Source organism: Pleurodeles waltl, chromosome 1_2 (assembly GCF_031143425.1).
Source record: "Pleurodeles waltl isolate 20211129_DDA chromosome 1_2, aPleWal1.hap1.20221129, whole genome shotgun sequence".
Lineage (NCBI taxonomy): Eukaryota > Metazoa > Chordata > Amphibia > Caudata > Salamandridae > Pleurodeles > Pleurodeles waltl.
The window spans coordinates 1,134,920,471-1,134,945,783 of NC_090437.1; the positions used below are offsets into that span (position 1 = coordinate 1,134,920,471).

At 42.0% G+C, this 25,313-nt stretch overlaps 1 protein-coding gene across 1 annotated transcript in view; it reads left to right on the forward strand.

The window, feature by feature from the left end:
* RAB28 (RAB28, member RAS oncogene family) overlaps window positions 1-25,313 on the forward strand; it is a 625,431-nt gene that overhangs the window by 17,941 nt on the left and 582,177 nt on the right. Inside the window, exon 2 of the mRNA XM_069202784.1 lies at window positions 18,969-19,065. Coding sequence (XP_069058885.1) covers window positions 18,969-19,065 — 97 coding nt within the window. The remainder of the gene's footprint in view (window positions 1-18,968; window positions 19,066-25,313) is intronic.

Here is a 25,313-nt window from a genome sequence, read left to right on the forward strand (position 1 = left end):
TTAAAGTTTTCACCACAGTATGAATGCTGCAGGTAGTATAATCTTTAGCACCTTTAGACATTGCTTATTTTAAGCTAATAGTCTCTTTTTTGACCGGTGTATAGAGTGTGCACTCTTCTTAGTAGATACTTTTTAATACGTTGTAATGTATTTCTCATCAGAGTTTCACTGTCTGCAAAAAGTGTGGTAGCGGTAAACTTGCTCCATAGAGTAAATACTGTTTACAGTACCCACTTCTCTACTCCTATCAAGTTAATTTCCAATTATAAGTTCACTGGCTATCAGGAGTTTGTTGCCGATAAAAGCTGTGCTTAGTAGGGCATTCATTTTGGAACAGACATTAAGGCCCTCATTACAGACCTGGCGGTCAAAGACTGCCAGGGTTGAAGTGGCGATCGTACCTCCAAGTGGCGATCGTACCGCCAACAGGCTGGCGGTACAAATCGCCATATTTTGACCGCAGCGGTATCGCTGCGGTCACACCGCCAGGACCGGCGGTTTTCCACCATGGTTGTCCCGGCGGATTTTCACTCCCCTTCCCGCCAGCCTGTCCATGGCGGTAGAGACCACCATGGAAATGCTGGCGGGAAGGTGAGTCACGGGGCCCCTGCACTGCCCATGCACTTAGCATGGGCAGTGCAGGGGCCCCCAGGCACAGCCCCGTCGCGATTTTCACTGTCTGCCTGGCAGACAGTGAAAAGCGCGACGGGTGCTACTGCACCCGCCGAACCACCACATTGCCGCTGGCTCCATTAGGAGCCGGCTGCAATGTTACGGCCGACATCCCTGCTGCGCCGGCGGGGTTGTCCAAATGCGGCCAGCGGGTTTCCGGCCGCATGGGCGGCGACTGGCGGTCGGCCTCTTCCGACCGCCAAGGTTGTAATGAGGGCCTTAGTATTTTTAGGAAGTTGGCTTTCTCTGAACACTTGTATACATATTGAACTCAGTATGCAAGTGAGAGTTTCCCATATATCTATGGTTGATTTTAAATGTAAGCTACCCGTAAAGTGTTTGGTAAAGTGTCAGTGTAGCTCATAACCCATGCTTTCTACACCTTAGGGAGTTGTTTTCCTGGTGGCATTAATGATGCCTCATATTCTTCTGAGCTATTTTGTACTTACTTTTAGAGCGCTAATGCTGCACCTGTTTATAGAGCAGTGTGTACAAACGAAACTTGGATGATGTCTTCAATGATGTCATCTGAGATGCCATCAGTCAGGTCATAAATGATGTCATAGAACTTGTAATAAGTAATGTAATATGTGAGGTCATAAGCAGTGCATAGCAGGAGCACAAGTTATAGCTCTGCTAACTATTATTGGTGAATTTTTGTATTTTTTTAGTTCAAAAGGTTAATGTCACAGACACATTCAGAACTACAGTGTTACTTAAAAAATATTTTTAAGTGAATTTAAGGTTTGAAAATATATTTTTATCACACCTAACTAAACATTACTTCCACCATTTTTTTTCCGGGAATTTCTAGGGTTTTTGTAATATAAAATAATATTTAATTGTCGTATGTAAATCCAACTAACTCAGCCGCGCGGTCAACCCCCCCACCGGCAGCCAACTGGTAGGGGGTTGGTCACAAGGTCTCTTCTGTGGCCAGGCCCTGTGGCCAAATACCGCCCCCCCCAATAAAAGCAGTCATCCCCACACTGTGCAGGACATTTGGTCATGCATGGTCAGGGGTTGGGCACAGGGCATTGTGCTGGGGACCCAATATCTCTTGGCCTTTTGTTTGCTAAAGGGGGGACCACGTGGCCTCCCCCCGAACTTATTAGTCCCTGGGGGCCCCATCCCCCAGGGCCATATATATTTTAAAGGGGAAGGGAGCCATGTGACACCCCCCACTCCCTGAGCCTTATTATTCCCTGGGAACCCCATCTTGCTGGGCCTCATTTATTTTAAAGAAGAGGAGGGGCTGTGTGGCCCCCATCCCTGAGCCTTTTTAGACCCTGGAGAAACCATCCTCTGGGAGCATTTCTAAAAATGAAGGGGAGAGGGGACACGTAGCTCTTCTAACTGATCATTGTAGTGCCCTGAGGACCCCATCCGGCCCTCCTTTCCAGGGCCTTTTTAGGCCCTGAGCACCCCATCCTCCATGGTCTATGTTTAAAGGGTAGGGGGGCTCTATGGCCCCCATCTCCATGCCTTTATTGGCCCTGGGGGCCCTTATTTATAAAAGGTTGGTGCCCGCCCAGGGCACCCATCTTACTCTCGTTGGGAGTTGCAGGGGGAGCCCCAAGTGCCCCACGGCCCAAGCTGGGTTCCCGCATGCTTCTAATTCTGCTCCCTGCATGCAAGAGCAATATTTTGTTTTGTTTCCCTGCCGGCATCAGTGCTGGGAGGAAAATAAATCAAAAGTCTGCTCCTAGCGGGCAGAAGCATTTTTAAAGCTCCCGCCTGCTGGAAGCAGACCGTGGGAGGAGGGGTCATTTTGAGGTTGGCGGGCGGAAAAGCCCACCTGCCAAACTTCAGCGCTCAAGTTGCCACCAGTGCAGCCGCCTTCCAGCGGGCTCCATTACAAGTTCCTCGCATGGTCGCTGGCCCAGTGGGGAACAGTCCACAACATTGACGTTTGCTCATAATTGGGCAAGCGGCAATGTAGCGGTGCGTAAGGTGCAACAGCACCAGTCGCGCGTTTCACTCTCTGCATAACAGACAGTGAAAAGTGTGACTGGGCTGTCCATGGGGGCCCCTGCACTTCCCATGCCAAGTGCATGGGCAGTGCAGGAGCCCCCATAGGGCCCCCTGCACCCAGTCTCCGCCAGCTTTTACCTGGCGGTACAACCGCCATGTAAAAGCTGGTGGAGTTGGGGCTCATAATCCCCAGGGCAGCGCAGCATGCAGCGCTGCCCTAGTGGATTAGGACCACCAGTCCCTCAAGTGGAGGGAACCTGGCAGTGCTGGTGGTCCGACCATGGCCGAACCGCCACAGTCATAATGTGGCGGTCTGACGGCTGCCTTGGTGTTTGCATCAACTTGGCGAGAGACTCGAAAATTCTCATGCCAAACGAAAGCAAACACCGGTTTCCCTGCCTGTACTGGTGCATATAAGGACCACTATGTCCTGGGGTGAGCTCCCTGGGACATAGCATGTGAGCTGCCCCACCCGGGGGTGGGTTCACTGGGACTTTTTTTTCTGGCCTGAGAGGTTGGCTTCCGCAGGCCTCGGATGACTTAGGGACGGGGCTGCGCATCTTCCCTTCCCATATGTTATTTTCAGCCCGGGGGTGGGCTCGCCTGGTCCCTGTAAAAGTAAGGGGAGGGGAGGCTGCGCAGCTGGCTTTTTTTTTTCTTCTCTTTTTTTAAGGTCCTGTGGAAGTCCAGCGGGATCGTGGACGTTGGCCCTAGGGGGGGGGGGGGGGGTCAGGGAATCCATACCCTGTCCCCTTATATTTTTTTTTAATGAACATGTTCGGGACAGGGGACTAAGTCCCGGCGTCCTGCAATGGCTGCCAGCAACATTGTTCTCTTGTTGCTAACAGCCAGTCAGATCACTCACTCCCGCTGGAGTCTAACTCCTGCCGTAGCGAGATATCATAAGGGAAGTAAACCTCTTGGGCCAGTCTTAATGCTCTATTTTGAAATTGGTGATCCCTTGAGAATCTCTCGAGGCTCTCGCAGACCCAACCATCCAGATATACAATTATTTTTTTACCTTAATTTCTTTAAAACTCTGAATGGATTTGCACCATATCACAAAAAACCCAATCGGCAGCCCAAGATCTAACTTCCTGCCAAAATGTGTGTTGTTCCGTTCAGCAGTTTTTGCCTTGTCTACACATTTTTGGGACGTTCCCTTCCAATTTTTTCCTTGGAAATAGATTTATGCCTTCCCTTTACAGAGTGGACCTCAGACAAAGATTGCTGTGTATGAAAACATTCCAGGAAATCCACACCCTAGATCACCCAGAATCTGACATGGAAGCAGATGTGAGCCCATATATTACAAAGTACTGGGGAAGTATTATACACAGATCTGCATGTTCCCTGCAGCCCTAGAGCCCTTTCTTCTCCCACGCACAGTTTTCTCTTCACAGTGTTACTGAATTATTTTGTATTTATTGTTGGAGGAACTGTAGGTAGTAACATAAATCATGAATAAAGCTGTTGGTCTTTATTTACTTTTTAACTTTGTTAAGTTAAAGTGGATTTTAAAGACTTTATACGGCAAAATTCCACGAAAATGCATAAAAAACATCACTGTACATTTACTAAAACCAAAGTCTGGAGTACAATAAATATCAATATACAAAACAATTTAAAATCATATCAAATACCTTTGCTACAGTCTCATTTAAGTTAAAGCATTTGGCAGTATTAATGTCCTTATAAAAAGGCCTTGTTGAAATAACTCCTTCAGGGTATTTACCTATTACTATACAAGAGATTATTAATTTTTTTAATTTTTCAGTTATTACTTCGTAAATGTGTGTCTATCTTTTCTTGTGGACTCCCATCCCAATCCAATCTCTAATCAATCACGGGGATAATTGCTCACCTGGTAAATGGTGAAACTGCAGGGTGGTGTATTTACTTGAGCTTCAGCTTTCGTCTTGTCCAGTAAGAAGCTGAAACCGAACCTCGAAGCCTGATAGACACGCTACTTTAGGATAACTCATCTCACAGTTTGCCAAAAGCAAATCTGAAGAACACTTGAAGGAAACAAATTCCACGCATTCCTAAAGTCTTTACAAAGAGTTGCTGAAGACCATGCACAACTTATTTGAGTCTGATTTAGATGTTTGGCCTTTCATATTCTCCTACCCGGCCAAGAGGAAGAGATTTCTTACCTTGTTTAGACTCTAGTTGTAGTCTTTTGGCTAGTGCTGAACTGCTAGTGGGTTAGACACATCACCCAAACTTGAGTTAAAAAACCACAAGACTGGCTCTTAGGTTGTCTAATGCTGTTGGCCGCATTTAGTCATTCCTTATTGGAGATAGGTCGTTTGGTGGTCATACCCTTACCAGAACAGCTTATAGCTTCTTTCAAGGTGCATTTACAGAATGGGAAGGATGGTTCTAAATAGACTTGTCTTGATGCTGTGGAAGCAGCTACTTGTTCTGTGGGTTTGTTAGTGGTCCTTTGGAGGTGAGCCTCAATGTCCTTTTTTTCTGCTGTGCAGAACCAGTTAATTGACATGCTGTTTGATGGCCAGTAATTGGTTGATAAGAAAGCAAGTGTGTTTTTCAAACTCTTCAAATTAAGTTGTGCATCTAAAAGTTCTATGTAACTCTCTTTCCGCTTCCACAGCCAGTGCAAAAACTGTTAGGGATATACTCACCATTTTGGGAGCTAACAACCTCAAAAGCACCACAACTGCTGCATCAGTTTTTTTTTTTTATCCCACAGGCATTGTGGATTTGGCAGAGGTAGTTAGGGAAGGTCTTATTCCTTCTTTTCTTCTGGTCCAGCGCCTCTCCTATTCTTCTTAATGATTTGTTGAGTTGCTTTTAATGCAACACTCAAATGTCACATGCACTCTATTCAAAAGAGAGTAACAATGATAACATAATAAAATACAATACTGTACAACATAGTGTAATGAATACAGGTCCAGATGACTGTTGTCTCATCTCTTATACAAAAATTTAATCTGATTAATCTCTAACAACAGTGAACATCAAATTTCCCTCCCAATTCATATGTTTCTTAGTAGCCTTTAAAAGTCAATGCGCCCCAAGCATTGATCATTGGCTGCAAACGTTTGCTTTATTAAAAAGCAGTCACAAACATGGTCGTCTGCTGACCCTAGCAGATTACCATCCCTGTGATGTCCTCCAATTATAGTGAGTTAAATTTAGCATTCTACATTTTTGATATGCCTGAGGTAGGTTGCATTCTGACACACCACAATTCAGAATTTTAAGACCAGACAAATATTTTGCATCAAGTAAATAATAGATCTGCCAATCTCTAAATGAAACTGGCTGTATCTTTTTGCTTTGTTTGGTAGCTTCTACTAATTCAGCTCACAAAATCCCTTCAATTGTGCTTAGGTTGGCTTCAATGTAGTTAAGCTGAAAATGACATGTTAAAGAAGATACAATTATAAATCCCAGATAGTTATAGGATTTGGTTTTGTCAATCTTACCATCGTTTTGGAACCAATAATGAGAGGCTTTCTTACTTCTGAAGTTCAAGATTTAATTTTGTTTTTGACTGTTAGTCCAGTGATTATCATTATTATAGTTCTCCAGTCTTTGTATGAGGTGCATCTCGATTGGTGCCTGATAACCAGAATAAAGAATATACAATCCTTATTATTATGGAAAGATCTAGCTTATCTGGAAATGTCTTGGTAGTCTGTAAATTAAAAGGTCAATTATAAATTGAAATTTGTAGGTGCAAACATGCAGCCTTCCTTCAGTTCATTGCATGTTCTAATCTGATCTGAGCTAGCACTGGTGTTTCGACTGAAACCCATGTGTTGGTATAAAATGCATGTAGTAAGTTTAGCATACATGTCTCAATTCCTAGCTACCAATTTACACTACAGGTGCTCTTATTTTAGATCTAAGCTTTCTCTACAAATTCTTGAGATAAGAGAATTTAAAACTGTTTACTTTGTGTCACATTGTCTTGGTTTTTTAAGAGCAAGACTGAACGGTATTTGTTGATCTCTAGGATGCCTATTTCCACATTCCAATAATCAACTGAGACAGTAGGTATGTCTCATTTACTGTGGCAAACCACCGTTATAGAATGTTGGCTTTTGGTTTCTTCTCGCCACCAAAGGTTATTACAAAGATCACATTTGCAGAGGTCATCAATCATGGCTGCCATTTGACGAGAGCATCAGTGGCAACCAACTTTTTTACACCAGTTGGGACTCACTGTATATGGGAAGAAATCATTCTAGACACCAATACAATTGATACGCCTCAGAGGGACAGTTCTGGACATTCAAATTATGCAGCATTTTGATGCCCGGAAAGGGTAGCCAGCCTTCTGGATATGGACCTGTGCCTTTAGTGGAACCAATTTTTTGGAGCTTCAATGACAACATTTGTCATCACAGTGATCTTCACAGTATGGGGACACCTTTTATCAGCATTTTAGGACAGAGACAGATCAAGCTACCTGTTGGGAAAAGATCCTTGCATGGTAACGGATATGCAACCCTGTTCTGAGTGCCCCAGCTCCGACAATATCGTTAATCTTGGTACCAATTTTTTTTATCATGGGTGAACACGGATAATGCGTGTGCGCCATGACCTAGGTCTCTCTCAAGGATTGCGATCTTTTTAGAGCAGAAGGGGTGCACAAAGTGTTACCCTTGTAGGTGTAGAGGGCTACTGCCCTTACCAAGAGATAAGTAGCACAAGTGTGGTGGTGGCACCATACAGTTTTTTTTAATAGTGATCAGTGGAGTAAACAGGCCTTCTTACCTGTGTCACTGGACGGAGGCCTACCAGTCCACTTATGTAGGGTTCGGCTGCCTTGAACCTGACACGTGCTCTGCCTACATCATGTTAGTATGTAGCGCTATGCAATTAAAGTGTGGTTGTTTGTGTGTTCTGTCATTTATGCGTGCCTGAGTGTGGTACAGCACATGGAGACCTGTGGATTGCCTGCATTCCTGAGTGTTGGATAGCACACAAACACTAGACTAAGGACGAGTCGGGCACTTCAGAAGGGCTCTTGTATTCAGGAAAGGTCACTGGTCAGTGGGACGTGTTCACATTGTCTAGAAGATGATGGGCCTGATAACGGCAAACTATGCAGAAAAAGAAAATCATAAAGAACAGGGTTTGGACTTTGACCCTTTTGGTCAGGAGTGCAGTCAAGATTAAGAACTGTCACCATGGTGCATCACTGTGACTGAAGAAAGCTATTGCCCTTTGCAGTGCTGTGAACCAGAGAGACAGTTGCCTAGAGTTCAGTATTCATGATGCCAGTCTGCCATGTGGGCACTGCGGTGAAGAGAGAGTGATGTCCCCTTGAGCAGCTTGTGGAAGTGAAGTATAGCAGGTTGTAACTTATGTAAGCAAAGCATTGACTCAATAACAAGAACCCAGTAGCCATCTGAGACCTGCTGCCTGATCCTGAAAGACTTACCGCACCACCAGAGGAGTGCCATAGATGCCTGCCTCTTTGCCCTCAGCAACCAGGCTAATCCTCATCGCTGGCCACTGATCTGTGCCCAGATCTTTTGGATCGCAACACCAGCGCAAGCGGGTAGGTGTGATCATTGGGCCGCAGAGCCTCTGGGGATACCTGCTCTGACTACCTGCAGATTGCCTTAGCAGTAGGTACCAAGAAGATGACTGCATTCTTTACACCAAAGGAGTTGTATCAGTTTAAAAAGTTACTGTTGAGCTTCTAAGACTCATACTCACCAGCGGACCTAGCCTAAAGTTTACCTCTCATAAATGGGGAATACCCACACTCCTTTGACAAGGAAGTGGTACTCAGAATGTTATCCAGTCTTATGTAATTATTTGTGGTGGACCGTATTTCACTTTGTTTTTGTATATAAATTCTACTTTTTCATGAAAGCAAGTATCTGACTGGAAATTTGTTTATTATTATTGCTTAGTGTACTTTGAGTCTTGTGCCTATGTAAAACTTGCACTTACTCCCCCAAAGAAGCTTTGAACTGCTTGACCTGCACTTCCACTGAGAGTCAAGAGCTGAAGGAGTAGTACTTGGCCCAGTTAATCAGAGCCCATAGCAGGTTGGGACCCAGGACATAATGTGTAAAAGGCCTCCTAATCCACGGTTGGATCCAGTAGCTCATGCTTCTCCTGTGGCCCTCTGAAAGGGGTTCTGACAATTGGCAGTAAGCTGTGGGACACCTAACAGTTAGGAGTCCAGGTTGTAAGTGCTGGAAGGACAATTTCCAATCTATGCCAGTAACACAATAAGTCCAGTTTTTATGCAGAAACTCTGCACACACAAATAATGGGGAACACCGGGTTGGGAGTAGACCTTAACCCCACATTTGTAGATCAGTTGAAGGATCTATGTAGGGGCTGAGGGTGGAGGGCTCCCAGAAACAGGACGGGGAAGTTTTGTAGATTTCATTTGATAGACTGAGTGAAAGGGAGGGAAAGGGAATGCACGCCTCTTGGGAGGAAACCACTCCCACAACACCCCCTTTCAATTTTTAGAATACCACTGTCACTGATTCCAAGAGTTAATCCTTTGGTGGGTTGATTCTAGCAGAGGCCCTGAACATGCAGAAAGATAAAGCTGAGCAAGAGGATAATTCCAGGGAGTTTTTGGAGAGGGAGAAGCTGAGGCTAGGCTACCTGGAAAAAGAGGAGAGGAAGAGGGAGATACAGGAGGAATTGGCCCAGGAAGACAAGTTAAGGGAGTGTGAGGAGAAAGAAAAGAGAGCTGAAAGGGAAAAGATAACCCTTGAGAGGAGGAAATCTAGGATGACAGCAGCATTCTTGCTAAGAAAAGAGACTCTTCCTCCAGGTCAGTCAAGGCTCTAGGGAGAACCTAGGCACCCATATATGAAAGGTCAGGACATCTTGGAGTGGTTTGTGAGCTTTTAGATCGCTTGTAAGGTGCATGCCTTAACTAAGGTGTCCAAAGCAGACACTCTGGTGAGCTGGATGCCATTGTATTGGCATGCTGAATGTCATGGCTATGTCAGAGGAGAGTGAGGAAATCAGTGAGCCTTTTTCTGACCTGCTGCATAGTGACATGTAGAATGGATCTGTGGAAGAGGTTCAGTTAACTCTTGAGTTGGCGCCTGAGCAGCAGCAAGAATGTAATGAGGTGTTGGGGCAGTTCTCCAACCTTGCTGACACCAGGGTTGATACCTGTCAGGTTGCTCGACATACACACAAGAGGCAGCCTTCCAGTGGAGGGAAGAAAGTACGAATATCTGGCCATGTTCAGGGATGCATCAAGGTGGAAGTTGTCCTTATGTTTGTTTTGGGGCTCATTGATAGATTGCATAGTATATGGCCTACGACTGTGGTGCTAGTACCAAAGCAAGTGACTACGGATTTGCTGTTCTTTGTGGAATGTTGAGCCTTCAGTGAGATAACCAAGACAGTTGACCATCCAATCTGAGATCTGTTAGGTACTGCAAAGTTCTTGAGCACCTTTGATCTGACCAGTGGTACTTGCAGATAGCCTTAGCAGCAGGTGCCAAGGAGAAGACTGCATTCTGTACAACAAAGGAGTTGTATCAGCTTAAGGTGGTGCGCTTTTGGTTGAGAAATGCTCCTGACACTTTTCAGCTCATTGTGAACCATGTTCTTACAGGGCTAGAAGAGTTCTGTGTGGCCTACCGGGATGATATTCCAGAGTTTAGCAATTGATGGCAGGACCAACTGAGACACCTAGGACATGTGATTGCTAGAATATAGGAGGGGAACTGACCATCAATGTGACCAAGTGTCAGGTGGGTAATACTTGGTCCAGTTACTCAGAGACCATAACTGGTCAGGCTGCCAGACATCAGGAGTAAAAGGCCTAAACCATTACTGTTGGGTCCAGTAGCTCCTGCTTGCCTCCTGTCCCTCTTAAAGGGGTTCTGTCACAATCATTAGAAGTGTTCCTTCTCAATGTGCAGAGCAGATAGGTGTAAATGATGTGCTATCTGATCCAGCAGTTAGGCGTGGGCTCTTGTTACCTGCACATGGAGCCCTAAAAATCTTGTAAGGGTCCATAAACGACGGATTGGTCTGGCAGTAGCTCATCTAACAGGGAAGAAGAGTATGGCAGCACACCTCCTGAGCAGACTATCCTAGACAAGCCACAGCAGGCATCTTCAATACAAAGCGTTTGATATTATGTTGTATAGTTATTTTTCTCACAGGGGGCAACAGTCATTCTGAATTCACACTCTGTTATTATCTGTAGAGTGCCCTGATGCCCTTCAATGAGTGAGTTTTACAAGAATACAAGTTAAGTAAATAAATACAAATATACATTTGAGGAATCTCTGGAGAACGCTCTCTCTCTTCAAATGGGACTTAACTCTCTATCATGCATTTCCTCCTCTGCCTCTGATTCAGAAAGTGCTTTGTGAGATATGTTATCAGAAGGCATGCAGGTTTTTGTTGCTCCCTACTGGTCGCCTCATTTCTGGTTTCTGGGACTCCTCTTTAAATGTACGTCTCAATGACCTCGGAACACAGAGAGAATGCATATCATCAATCTGGCTTCCAAATCCAGCAGTAGCATTGCGTTGGCGTCATCAAAAATCTTAGATGACATACATCAAATATTGATTTGTGGTGGGACTCCTGACTTTTTGTACTACTGCCTCATAATTGTATTTGACTATACTCTGCCTTGGCTCACTGCCTGGGATTTGCATATTAAATCCTCATCCTCATTCTCCTTTATTGTAACCAACACATCATTGTTGGTGAAGTTTGAATGCCATTTATCATGTAGTGCAGTACTGCCCTGCAGTGTGCCTCTGGAAGTCATTCTAGATTCTGGAGGGAGTGTTCAAATTGGATGTTGAGCTGCTGGATTTCTTATTTGTTGGATCAAGATTCTTTATATACCAATATGCAAATATTACCCAGTCTCTTTCTTACATGATATCCTCGCATTGTGTCTTTACCAGACTTCTCCACCCGAAACGGGTTTCTTCACCTAACCCTGAAACATAAGGTTAACAGATTCAATCCATTGCTTCGCCTTGAAATTTTGGGCGCCATACTCCTCTATTTTGATGATTCATCACACATACAAAATTTCCAAAACTATCAAATAAAGCCAGATGTAGACTAGTGCAGTTGAACTTTTTGCATTGAACGTAACTCTCTTAGCTTAAGTTAAGTGAAAGGTACCCAGAATGGCCTAGCTATTAGGAAACAGAAGTGGTGTTTTATTCATATGACTGAAGCTAAGTGAGTTTGGGAAAAAGTACTGACCAGGTTACATATGACCATGGTAGACTGTCTGCATTGAAGGTCAAACCTTGTATGCTAGGCCTAGTAACTAGGCCGAATTAAAAAAACATAAATGTAATGCAGTTGGGACAATTTTAGGTGAAGAATAGCCATCCACTGACATTAGCTGCTCAGGCTTCAGCTTGCATTCTTAGTGAGGACATGCAGGAGTAGGTAGAGGCAGAAGAACGCCGCTTGAAGCTCAAGAAAATGGAAAACAAACACATGGAGTATCTGGCAGTCTGGAAGGTGTTACTCCAGACCTCATTGGATCCCCAATGCCAAGTGGCTGTGAAAATTGCAACTTGGTCGGCATGATATGGGAACACTTGCACAGATGAGGTAAGAAATGCTAGGACTATGTTCATAATCATATACATAACATTGAAACCATAGATTCAAGTTGCACAGAGTTAAACAATATATAACGCGGTGGAAAAGGCAGATACGGAAAGAAGATGGTGTCCACAGACTGTTTGCAATGGGAATATGCAAGGACAAGATAAACGAAAAAAAAGATGACAGGTAGTTGTGATAAAGGAAAGAAGGAGAAGACATGGTTGGGGCAGCAATGCTCCTGTACTGAAAAGGAGTAGCCAAATTATGTTAAATTTTTTATATATATCCACTGCTCCTGAAATACATTAGTGTGTAATGTATTGAGCATCTGTGTATTTATTCTGCAATTTCTCAAACTGATGTTTAATTTTTCTATATTGAAACTGGAAAAAAAGTTTAAAAAAAAAAACATTTGACATTTCCGCCATTTCTTACATCTATGCTTCTGTCTCAAAAGATAAAACCTTTGCTGACGACTATGTATTTAATATTTTCTGCTATTTTTTTGGTTTCTGTTGCACTTTTACTTTGATAAATCCATTCTTAGTGTGTTTTAAACCTGTATTACCTTTCTCAAAGATGTTTTATGCTCCGCATCCAGACTTTTACCTTCAACCAGAAAGGTCAACAATATTACCCAGCGTTTATTGGCTGTTGATTGAAACAGTAGTTAAAATCAGAATCTGATACCTAACCTTGAAAGCCCTGAGGAAAACAAAAAAGTGATGGGGGAAGGCCTGAATTAATCTCATCCACTGGTAATTATTTGGGGACAGTCTATTGTTTTTGCCTACCATTCCACCTCATACAAGAACTAATCATATGCAAATTTCCTTTGGTCCTGCTTCAATAGCAACAGTACAGCCCAAACCTCCAGACCAAGTCCCCTCTGAATGAGAACACAAGCAACTTTAGACTGATTTGAACTAGCTAGACCTCACAGAGATTCAGTCCTGCGTCACTGTGAGTATAGACCCATCTCTGGGCATATCAGCCGCAGAGCATTGCATTGTGGAAAACAACAGATGGATGGAATGCTTGAATAATCTCAGCCAGTGGCAATTACTCTGAGTCGCCTCCCAGATGATCATTGGTTTGCCCACCATGCAAACTCAGACACCTTGAAAGCCCAACACCTGTATATATTTAAAAAAAATCAATATCGTGGTAAAATTCATATTACCAATTTCTCCGTTGTTTTAGTACCTTAACGTCCATATTGCCATCCCCATTTACTCACTGTCTGTGTATGTCACTGCACCAACGTGAATTCTTCTTACAGCCTCAGAGTGATTACCCAACCACTTGCTTTCCTGTTATCTGCTCTCTGCATTTCCAGTGCGTAACTCCTAAAGAGCAGTAGACATAGGTTGTTCACTCACCACCATTTTGGACTTTCTTTTTATATCCATAGATTATTTCCTCTTCCTCCCACACTGATACCCATCTAAAATGCAAATTTTCTTTCTGTTGTCTCATGGTATGCTCCATTTTGTAAGGGATGTCGGCATGCTTATAATCTCAGGATCATTTCTGCTTCATCCTAAAAACATCTGTTACTAGAATGTAAACGTACTTTCTATTTGCTTCAGTTAACCAATGTCTTCCAACCAATACATCCCTCGTGTTCACATAGAATCATAAATAAATATAAATGTAAACAAATCAGCAATCCGCTTTTATCACTTCACAAATCATAGCTCAAATCCCCTTTAGCTATAATTCCTGTAGGAAAGTCTGAATATAATACTTAAACACACAGATATTCCCTTTTGCAGTAATATTTTATTCATATTTCCTCCTCTTTGTGGTTTCTTCAAAATTTCATACATCGGAGTTTAGATTGGTCCCTTCTCTAGTCGTTTTTAATCTCTCTTTGGGCTTCTAACCACACCAATGTCATGTCAGTCACTTTAATTGGTTCATGGGCTTGCCTTTTAAAATCCGCTTGCTTTCATTAGTGAAAGTCATGCATAAGTCATGCCTTTTCTGGTGTTTAGCCTTCCTCGAGCGCACCGACCAACTACTGAAAACGTACAAGGCTCGATGTTTTCTGTCTGGTATCTGGTCTACTTTTTCTCTTTATTTCGCAGTGCGATTTCACTGGGCAGTAGTCTAGCTCTTTGCATGACATCGATCTTGTTACATAGGAAATTGCACTTTTGCCGGTTACATAGATAATTGCACTTTTGCTGGTTACATGGATAATTGCACTTTTGCCGATAGGTTTCACTGCAAGTGAACTTTTATTTCCCTTTGTGTGTTCATCTTTCTCTCTGGCTTATATCTTGGTCTGCCCTCTGATTGACAATGTGCCATGGTCCAATTTCTCAACCATTTAGTTCCTTTGTCCTCCGCTGATTTGTTTTACGCCTCCTTGTCTCATTCCACTTGTTGCATCTCTTCAGGCTCCTGTTTGGCTGGTGCCTCACGCCCCTCTCTTCAATTTGGTGCTTTTTTCCCACCTTTTATTCCATATTGCACCCCGGGCACCTCCGTAATCAACTATGTGTTTTGTTTCCCTCTGTCGTATGTTATGTGCATGGGTCCCTTCCCTTTTCCAACTTGTATATAAGCCATCAGTGTCCTCCATCTTGGCTTCACTCAGTTCTTTCATTTCTCTTGTTTTTCGCTTCCTCGTTAATGATGGTTGTGCCTCACTCACCTCCGTCTTTGGATTTTTGCATGGTTCCACTCTCCTGGTCCACTTTCAGCAATTGTTTTCCATTTTTTACTTCTTGTCTTTATCTCATCCCTTATTAGCCTTGCTATTGTATACCTCAACCCCAGCGACCGCTTAGACCACTGCAGTGGGCACCAACTCATTACCCTGTGTTTAAAAAAAAAAAAGAAAGAAAGCCTGCCCACTGCTAGCTCCCAGAAATCCTGTGATGTACCAGTATGTCACAAGGTGCATTTGTTCCTTTTAAATACAATGTACCGGCATGTCCTAGGCTAGGAAATTGATTAAACATGAGTTTGTAAGTTTACAAATCTGGAAGTAATTCAGTGAGTCCATGGCTCAATAAAATGACTCACAATTGTAATGGTGCTTTAACAGTGACTGATACATGTATCCTGGGTCCAATTAGCAAAGAATCATATAAGTGAAACATTTTTGTATTGTGGTTTCTTTATACGATGTGCCTTCGTTTGAGACATTGGCACATTCACAACTATGTCCACAAATAACAAGCAAATCTACACAAATCATAGAGTTTCATTTGCCCGATATTTACATCTGCAGATTGCCCTTGGGGCAGAGCGGAACTGCAAATGTGCTATAGTACATGTAACTTTCTCCACCCGAAGAGTCTATTGTTGGTGCACATGTAAGTAACAACATGTATGTAATGACCCTGATGAGGTGCTAAAACCCTTTGATGAACGGGTGGCACACTGCTTAATAGGTTGTGCTGAATTAGAAGTGTGTGGGTTTGCAGTGTAGTCAGCGTGGGACGTTTTTTGGTGTTGTGCATAACGACCAGAATGGTTCTTTTATGTTCTCATACGTCACCGTGCTGAAGTGTGTTGTGGAGGAAAGATTGAGGAATAGAATGTTTGAGCCTCATAGTATTGTAAGGCTTGGAGGATAGTGAACATAACATTTGCCACTGACAAATGTGGTGTTCTGGAGGTAGTGATTTAAGTCCTGGCAAGAAAGACTCCCGACTTGAGCCCTTCCAAGTTTAGTAAATTGATACCCATACATTGAACAATGTTATTTACAGCACTTTAAAACACCACAAATGCAGTATTAGCACTGCAAATGCAGTATTAGCACAAAATCAAGTTACTATTGTTTATATTGTGTATATTTTCAACGTTGTGAATTGCATGTCTGTGAAGTGATTTTAAGTTGTGCATGATGAACAGCGGTTTATTCTTCTTGTGTTGCTTTGATGTGCACCTACAATGTTGAGTGGAGCGAAGGAGATATAGCTGGTATGTAATTATGGCTACAATCATTTCAAAGGAAATTTGGTTATGATTTTTATGTGGGTATGGTCCTGAGTCATCAAGCATCCACGCATTCCTTGTGCAGGAGCTTAGGTCTGTTGTGGAAGGGTCAGGTATTTATCACATTCCCAAATTCCTAATTGTCTGGGATTTTCATTTCGTTTATTATGAGGCAAATGTGTTGCAGTTGCTTTAATGCTGCATTTTTGAACAATTGAGATTTTCAGAGTAAGAAGAGAGGGGCTGCTATGTAGAGTCAGTTTGGATGGTATGGGTAAGACAGAACATGGCTGATGTCAGACTGTAGCTTCTGTAGGAAGACCAGATATGGAGAGATGTGCTGAAGCATTTCTAAGGAGTTGAACACGCCTCATATTGATGCACTTGGGTGTGAGTAGTAGTGCAGAGTCTATGATCACTCTCAGATTTCTTACTTCAGTACCTGGCGATGGGCACAGACTGTTGGTCTAATTCATGGGGCCCTATAGTTATAGGCTGGTATTTTTTATTTTCTCCTCAGGTTATGGGGCAGTTTTACATGAGTTCAATTTCGGATGGTTGCCAGCATTCATCGTTTGACTGCTGTGAGGCATGTGTGCTCCAGGGGTGTCTAGTGTTTATGAATTTGCCATCCTCAGAATGCTCTGTGTGGCCTTGGCATGATGGTAACAGGTTATATTGAGGAACTTAATATGGTCCAATACAGTGCTGAAGTAGAAGTTGAAGAGGGGAGGGAAAAGATGATTGAGCCTTGAACATCAACTTTTGTGCTGACATGAGCCGTGAGAAAAGGGGAGTCAGATGATACTAGATCTGTGGGTGAGGAGAAGGATATCCCATCTAGGATGGCTGCATGGATGCAAAGTTCCTCTAGTGTCAGTTGGAGGGGTGTGGGGTTGTGCAATGTGTCAAAGGCAGGAGGCACGCCCATCAGTAATGACGCAACAACGACAGGTCTGTCCATAAATATTTTTTTAGTGTCCTTGTTGAAGCAGAATCTTATTAAATGGCTGTAGAGCAGGTTGTTTCCTTCTATGAATTCCAAGACCTGAGAACATTCGTTCAGTCACCTTTCACAAGGGCGCGAGCCATTGCATGCTATTCAACTTGTTAGACTTTTGTGGAAAACGGATTGTTCTTCTCCGCTTTCAAATAAGAGAATATGATGTTATCATTTATACCATAATTCCAACCTTTCTAAGTTTACTTGTGCATATTGCGTGTGAAAATACATTGGAAATGTTTTTGAATGCCCACAAGTTTACATTTTTGTAGGTGTGCACACCTTCGAGCTGACCCTTTCCCTTTAGAATACCCATGTTGCCACCCCTGCCTCTAAACCAACAACTGAAAATTCGTCAATGATTGCATATTTTCGCCTTAAGTAAGCTCTATATGCGGGTTTTGCTAATTAGGGCCAAACAATTTGGTATGCATAGGTTATTTTCTGTGAAGTTATGTTGCATCTACATGTGTTAAAAGTGGCAGGCAGCCAAATATTTTTAGCAATATGTAGGACTTCACAAATTACTCTACAATCACTAGACAGGCTTCATTCAGTCCAGCAGGAAAGAGCAAAACAAAACTTGATAACATCAGTGAGGTTCTCCTCAGCACCTTAGATGACTATCACCCACCAGCATTTATTTACACTCCACAGATTTACTGCTGCTAGTATAGAGGAAATAGCAACTTGATTGAGTGTTGATGGAAATCTCAGGATGGGCCTTTTGCTGAGCCATTCCAACAGAGCGTGTGGCGTAACAGCCTGAGCTGCCAACTTCAGAGCTGGTGGAACCAGGGTTGTGTCTCTGCGTCGGCTCAACTTCCTGTGATTCTGGGTAAATCACTCCCCTTGCCTACAGTTCAGTGCCTTGAGACCCTCACGGTTGAAATGCAGCGCTTTACAAATCCTGGATTATTATTACTATCAATCTCCAACACCACAGTCAACAGAACAGAAATGCGCCTTTTACTAGTCAGTAGACGCGCTTCCTACACATTAAAGAGGATCATCCTTACCTCCACTGCATTTGAATATACATAGCGGCAAGCCTTTTCTTTCGCTCTTCCCCACTTAGTCCTCTGAAGGGTCACAATTAAAGGGAAAGAAGATTGGCTGGAGTGCAGTCCAGAGTTGTTCTCCAGTGGACAAGATGCCATCGTTGTTTTTGTTTGTTGCAAGGGATATGTAAGAAATTGCCTAGAAAGAACAAATGACCCACCTTTGATTAAAGAGTGTGGATCCAAGAGTCTGGTTAACTTTGCAGTATGTCTTAACCACATCATCTGTTGGAATAAAGCACGTTTCACCTGTTGCCACATAGTTAAAATGGATTTTAATGCTGGCAAAATAAGATAAAATAAATCGACTCCACTTCTAGCATGGTTTCTTGGTAAGCCACTGTATCTAGCTCCTCAAAGATTTGTATCTTGCTCCTTCTTTAGGGTTGGGCAGCCAAGGTTTAAACAGTACAAACGAGGAGGCAGATCCCGCAGTGTGCTCTCAGCAGCAACTGATTTTTAAGCACATGTTGATAGCTGTGGGGGAAGTGATCCTATTCTGCTAACCTTCGGTTTATACAGCCTAATACATAAGTTTAAGGATAGGTAGATCTCCCTCTTTGCTTCACGATTTAGTAGCACAGTAGTAATCCCTGAGCTACTTTACATGCTACCTTTTACCATGTGAGTTACTTGTGAGTGCAAGTCCAAATGTTTACAATCCAATTTTGTATTGCTAGTGGATTTTTTTATACAATCTTTATTTTCTATAATTTCAGACATCTCTGGCTATGCGCTTTGCTCAGGAGGCTTTTGGAAAACAGTACAAGCAAACTGTGGGACTGGATTTCTTTTTGAAAAGAATCACATTACCAGGTAAGAAATCGCCATTTAAATCTTCACATATGTGATGAGAAATATATTCTGCGCTGTACAAAGTCTTTCGTGAAAGCTCCATGGCGTCATCATCATATAAATCTTTATTCGGATAAAATTCCATAAAAGAAATAGGTAAAATAAAATACATTAACATAATGTTCAATAGCACCAAAAATCATCATAGTTCTTACTAAAAATAAACGGCATCTGTTCTAATGACAGAGGTAGAAATTCTTCTAAAGAACATCACTAGAGATATGTACGATGCTCACTGAGAAATAAAAACTTTTAATATGGGGATATCAGCATTGATCGTAATCAGTCGTCCTCTCCCAGGTCACCTAACAATAAAGTGATGTCTTTGCAATACAGACATCTATCTATATGTATGCAAAGTAATAACGTGCAGTAAACGCAGTATGCAAAACCTTCAGTATCTATAATGAAGTAAAAAGGGCAGAACCTATACAGTAATACAGAAAGAGCATCCTATATTCAAAATAGAACACGGCAAAATAGCAACAAACTTACTAAAAACATTAATACAAGTGTGCAAAACGCAATCAGGATGAAATTGTACTCATTTTTGGAAGCTCTAACATTTCTGGATGAGTAAAGAGACCACTGTTATTTGCAATTGAAATGTAAACAGCGACTGCATATCATAAGTCCACATTATCAAGTTTGTAAATAAAGTTAAAGCTGTGAACAGTGGTTGTAAAGCTTGTTTTCTTGTAAAACGTGCAAAAAAAAAGAACAAAGATTTACCATTGCATGGCCATTTGGGTAGCACAGAAGACCGGACCTCCATTTTGGGGAAAGCTACCATAAAATGCAGCGTGCCCAGCCGTAATCTTGTGAGATAAAACCTATGTTGCATATTTGGTACAGTTGGCAGATCATTTTGGGTTCTTTTCTTAACGTAACCGGCACTGTAACTACGCACAGTTGACTTGGAGCTTTCTCTGATTTCTCTTTCTGCCTGTCTCCTCCCTATAAGGACAGCTGTCAATTCTTTCTTGCTGTAGCAGAGGACGCTGTCAGGGTCCTCAATACTGGTGTTCCCATCCACTTTCTTTAGAAGACTATTAATGTACACCAACCATCGCCCAGTACTCTAGTGTTAAACAATCTGCTATGGTCTCTTTGGTGAACTTAGTGCAGTCTTTTCTCAATATACTGTGCCATAATATAATCATACTTATCTGGATACTATCTTCTAGATAAGAGACAGCCAGGTTATTATGTACGATGAAGGTGGAAGTTGAACTGGGCACTGCCGAGAGTCTGCATAAAAGGAGTTTCTCCTGTGTCTGGAAGGAGGAACAATTTGCCAAGCCGCATTCAGGAGCTCCAAAACTAATGCTAGATAGACATTTACTATTATATATCACTAATTCTCTAATGAGTCTGTTCCCAATTTTGACTGCAAATCTGAAGAGGGCTACTGAGGTTCTTCCAACTTTCAGTTTCCAAGCATTCACCTGGGGCCCACAGTGGCCATTACTAGCAAATTGAATGCCTAAATATGTAAAATTGTGAGTTCCGTCTCAATAATCCCCCTTAATATTATGGGTTTTCTTTTTGGCTCTTCCTTTCCCGCATACTTTAGTACAGGTTTTCTTGAGGTTGAGTTTCAAGTCTTTCTCTTCCATATACGAGACGAAGTTGTCGATCAGGTGCTGAAGACAGTCAGCGATTCTGGAAATCAGCTCCTCATCGTCTGCGTATAGGAGGATGGGCATTGGTCTCTTTCCAATATTAGGGGCATCAGCGTTCCCCTTTTGCAGTGTCTCGTCCACCACGTCAATTTAAAGAGAAAACAAAAGGAGTGCGAGACCACAGCCTTGACGGATCCCATGTGTGACCCTAAAGCGGGTACATTCGCCACTTGACCCATAATGTACACGAGCAGTCAGGCGGGCATACAATTATGACAAGAATGTGATAATCTCTATTGGGGCACCCATCTTTTCCAAAGTCTGCCACAGTTTAGCGTGGTTCACCAAAGCAAACAAACTGCTCAGTTCTGAAAAGCATCAATTGATGTGTCCCTTCTTTGCTAAAATATATTTTTTGATGAGAAGATAAAGGTTAATACATTGCTTTATGGTGCCCACATCCCTCATGAACCCATACCGTGCATCAGTGAGAATCTGATTGTCAGTGGCCCACGTCTCCAGCCTCCCAGGAAGAACTCTACCCATTAGTTTGGTTCTCCAGCCCAGGAGAGATATGGGACGATAACACCTTGCGTGGCCCAGTCCCCCTTTTTGAAAACTGTAACTATGAGACTCTCAGTCCAAGTTACAGGCACATACCTACTGGCTGCAGCATTAAATGCTTGCATCAAAATGGGAGACCAGAGGGTGATATTTGATTTAAAAATATCTATGGGTACCACGTCGGGGCCTGGAGCTTTTCTAGTGGCACACTTTTCCAGGGCAGTAGTTACCTCTTCTAAGCTGAATGGGGTTAGGTGGGAGTGCACTGCTGGGTATATTTCCTCAGTGATTCTCCCTATTCTGAAATACAGGACCACATTAAAGGACAGTGTAGCGCGGTGAACTTAAGTCATATTGCCCAGTAATTCGATATGAGTGAGGTAATATTTTGTCCTCCAATACATTTTTGCAAACATGTTTTTTCCTGCTGTTTCTCTTTTTCATTTCACCTGTGCCCTTCACCCTAAATGGGTATGGGTGATTTAGTAATTGTGTTGCTGCGCCTGTTTTAATTCAGGTAATACCACACAGGATGGCTACGGATGTCTTACTATGAAACTTCAGAGGCCTATAGCCCCACCTGATAATAGGCAGCAGAGTGAATCAAGATTATAGACCAGTGGTTCCCAACCTTTTGACTTCTGTGGACCCCCCACTTTATCATTACTGTAACCTGGGGAACCCCACTGAATCATTATTGGAGTCCGGGGGCTCCCCACTGAGTCATTACTAAAAGCTGTGGACCTTATCTGTTAATATTTAATTTTCTAAGCAGTCGCAGACCCCCTGAAGAGGCTTTGCTGGCCCCCAGGGGTCCCCGGACCACAGGTTGGGAACCATTGTTATAGACCATATCCTATGTCTGTCTGATTGTCTGTCTCTGTTCGTGTTTACAGAATGTAAGACAGGTAGTGGATCCTAAAAGCATTGTACATAGCAGTCTGAAAATGTATGATAGTGCACAAGGAACCGAAAGGCAACGTTTTAAGATCACGCACAATATGTATGAAAGCTGTAAGGAGAAAAGATTGTTTTCATTGTAGGCATTGATGGCTGCATTGTCTAAATTGATACTAGTTATCAGTGACTTACGTCTCGAAGAAAGGAGTCTGTATTTAATTTATGAACTGAGTGAGTGATGTCGCACTTACTATAAAGATGGTTGTTGTTCCAGATCTTGGGTTCATAGTTTCAGGATGCTTGTTTTTTGCCTTTGTCTGTTTATATTTCATGATTTGTGCCTGGCTCCTTGTTTGGGGGTTGGTCACCTGAGCTGTTGTGTTTTTGTCAAGGAGTTTCATTCCATAGTCTTTACTGCTTTATGAATGATGCTCCAGGCCTGGAATATGTGATCTTCTCATGTATGCATAGTGACACCTCTCCGTTTGTGGAGGGCTTGGTACAGACCCGGACCACAGACTAAGCCTGCATCAAATGTGTACAGAGGTTTGAGTCCAAGTCCTGATGCGGATTGGATGCAAGGTCTTAGACGCTAGGACTGAAATTTCAGCAAGGATGTTATCACTGGTGTCATTTACCATGTTAAGAGTGATGTGCGATCTTAAGCAGTGCGTGATTGTTTTTTTTTTTTTAAACCTCCTTATTAACATTTTCTGTGCAAGCATTTATAGATTGTATAAAGGTATAACCATTGAGGCAACACATTAAAAGTAAGAATCATGCAGAGTTCTTAACAATATCACAGGAGAAGAGGAATGACGAAACAGTGAGTCAGTTTCATGATCTGGAAACAACAGTATATTGTGCGAGATGGCTTGAATGATAATTTCTTGGTTATAACATTAAAAGATTCTACAAAACAAAACAACATGTGAACTGATTATGGGTGAAACTATGCTAGGATCTGGGATGAGATGTTGTATGAGGTGCACCTTGTCCAACTCGAGTGGATTGCCAAAAAGTATCACATTTATATTGTAGGGCACTATAGTGGAATTGGGTGAGGTGGAGGCAGGAGGGATACAGAAGGGAGATAATCAGGAGATCTAATATTTACCCTGGAAAAGCCAGGAAGCCAACACCCAGCAGAGTAATCTGATAGGGAGAAGAGATGTCTATCCCCATACAGACAAGAGAAACAAGAGCTCAAGGTAGCCTGAGTCAAACAAAAATTGATACTTACAAGTATATATGGAAAATCAAGTTGACAAATTATTATACAACGAAGGAAAATGAGCACTGATATGAAATGGATGCACTAGTATATATACACTAATCTCTATACAGGGTATCAAAATGCTTAAAACTTAAAGTGGTCTGGAACAGGTGAAAGAGAAACGTTCCAAATCTGAAATAGATTTTTAAAAATGATTGAACGAGTTTAATAAAGACCAATATGGGATAGGTCTAAGTAATCTCAAAGAGAAGTTGAAATGTTGTCCAACTTACCAGCAAGAAATAAAGTAGGCCTATTTGTGGAATGTATGACAAAAGAAAAATAACAGAACCTGAGCCAATCTGAAAGATCAGAATTTAAAAATGAAAGGAAGACGATATAATTATTTTTAAAGTAGCCGATTAAAAATGGAAATTGTTTTAATTTCCACAGAGAAATATAGGACAGGGGCCAAAAGACAAATTGGGGACGCTGAGTTACCAAAGGGGAACTGAAGATCCCATGACAGTAATGAAAGAGAAATATGCAATCTGGCTGATGCTTTAGAAAGACTTAGGAATTTTCAGTAAAGAAGAGGTAACATTTCTGAATGTAGAAAACCCAATATTGCCCCTTATTTACTTTTTGCCTAAAGTGCATAAAAACTCAGAGAATCCTCCTGGATGTCCAATAGTGACGTCCATTCGCTCCTTATTTGAGGAAACTGACCAATTCACCAATGAGTTCTTAACTACCAAGGTTAGGGTTAGATTTTTTTCTACAGATCTAATATGATACCTATAACAGATTTAGTTAGTATGAAATCTTCTTACTATTAACTGTGAATGTAGGGCTACAAAGTTAAATCCTTACTACAGAGGGATAAGATTAGTAAGTGTGAACACAACTCCATGCTCTTAGGTATGATAGAAACAACAACAAACAACTACTTTTTGTTTGGAAAAGTTCCACTAAGTCCGGGGGAGTGCAGTGGGGAATCCTTTTGTGCTGACTTATACAAACCTCACCATGGGTTGATGAGGGGAAAAAGGGTTTGCATGGGCAGTAAACATGAGAAGTACATAGAGAAAATTGTTACATGGGTTTGGTTTATTGATAATTCATTCATAATATGGGGTTGCACGGAAGTAGAATTCATGAAATATTTGGAAAACCATAAAATAATTCCTATAGTATCCATTTAACCTTTTCAGCAAGTCATGAGAAAACTGAGTTATTTGTTATTCTTAGTTATTTATTTTTAAACAAAAAGAGGTGGCACGTGCAATTATAGTAATTTTTTTTACTTCACAAACAAAATGAACAGCATGTAATCTGCAACACAAGGCGGTCTGACCAGTGGTGTTGGTCACATGTATAGTCTTTCATTCAGGTCTGTACCTCAAGTACTGTACAGCCGTCATGATTTCTGGGAGCTGTAGCTCATTTACAGAGCATGGCCACATGCTTAAAAAACATGTTGACCTTACAGTCTAACTTTTCTCATTCAATTATCAAAAAAGAACTTGTTCTATATAATACATTTCCACACATATATATGGCCTATAGTGTGCTGTGCCTTATAAGTGAGGCCATTCTTTTTTTCATGTTAACTAGTCCACTGTCAGAATACTTTTGTGTGAATATGTGTGTATAAATGTATGTGTGTGTGTGTGTGTGTGTGCGTATATAGATATATATATATATAGAGATATATATATATATATATATATATATATATATATATATATATATACTGAAAACGTTTTACCCACACAAAACCTTAGAAATTCAGCAGTTATACTTATACTTATACTTCTGATAAGAAAGTATAACTCGCGGCTTAAAGTTACTTAACGGCACAACTTAATGGTTCTTCATCTAAGTATACTAACTGCTAAATT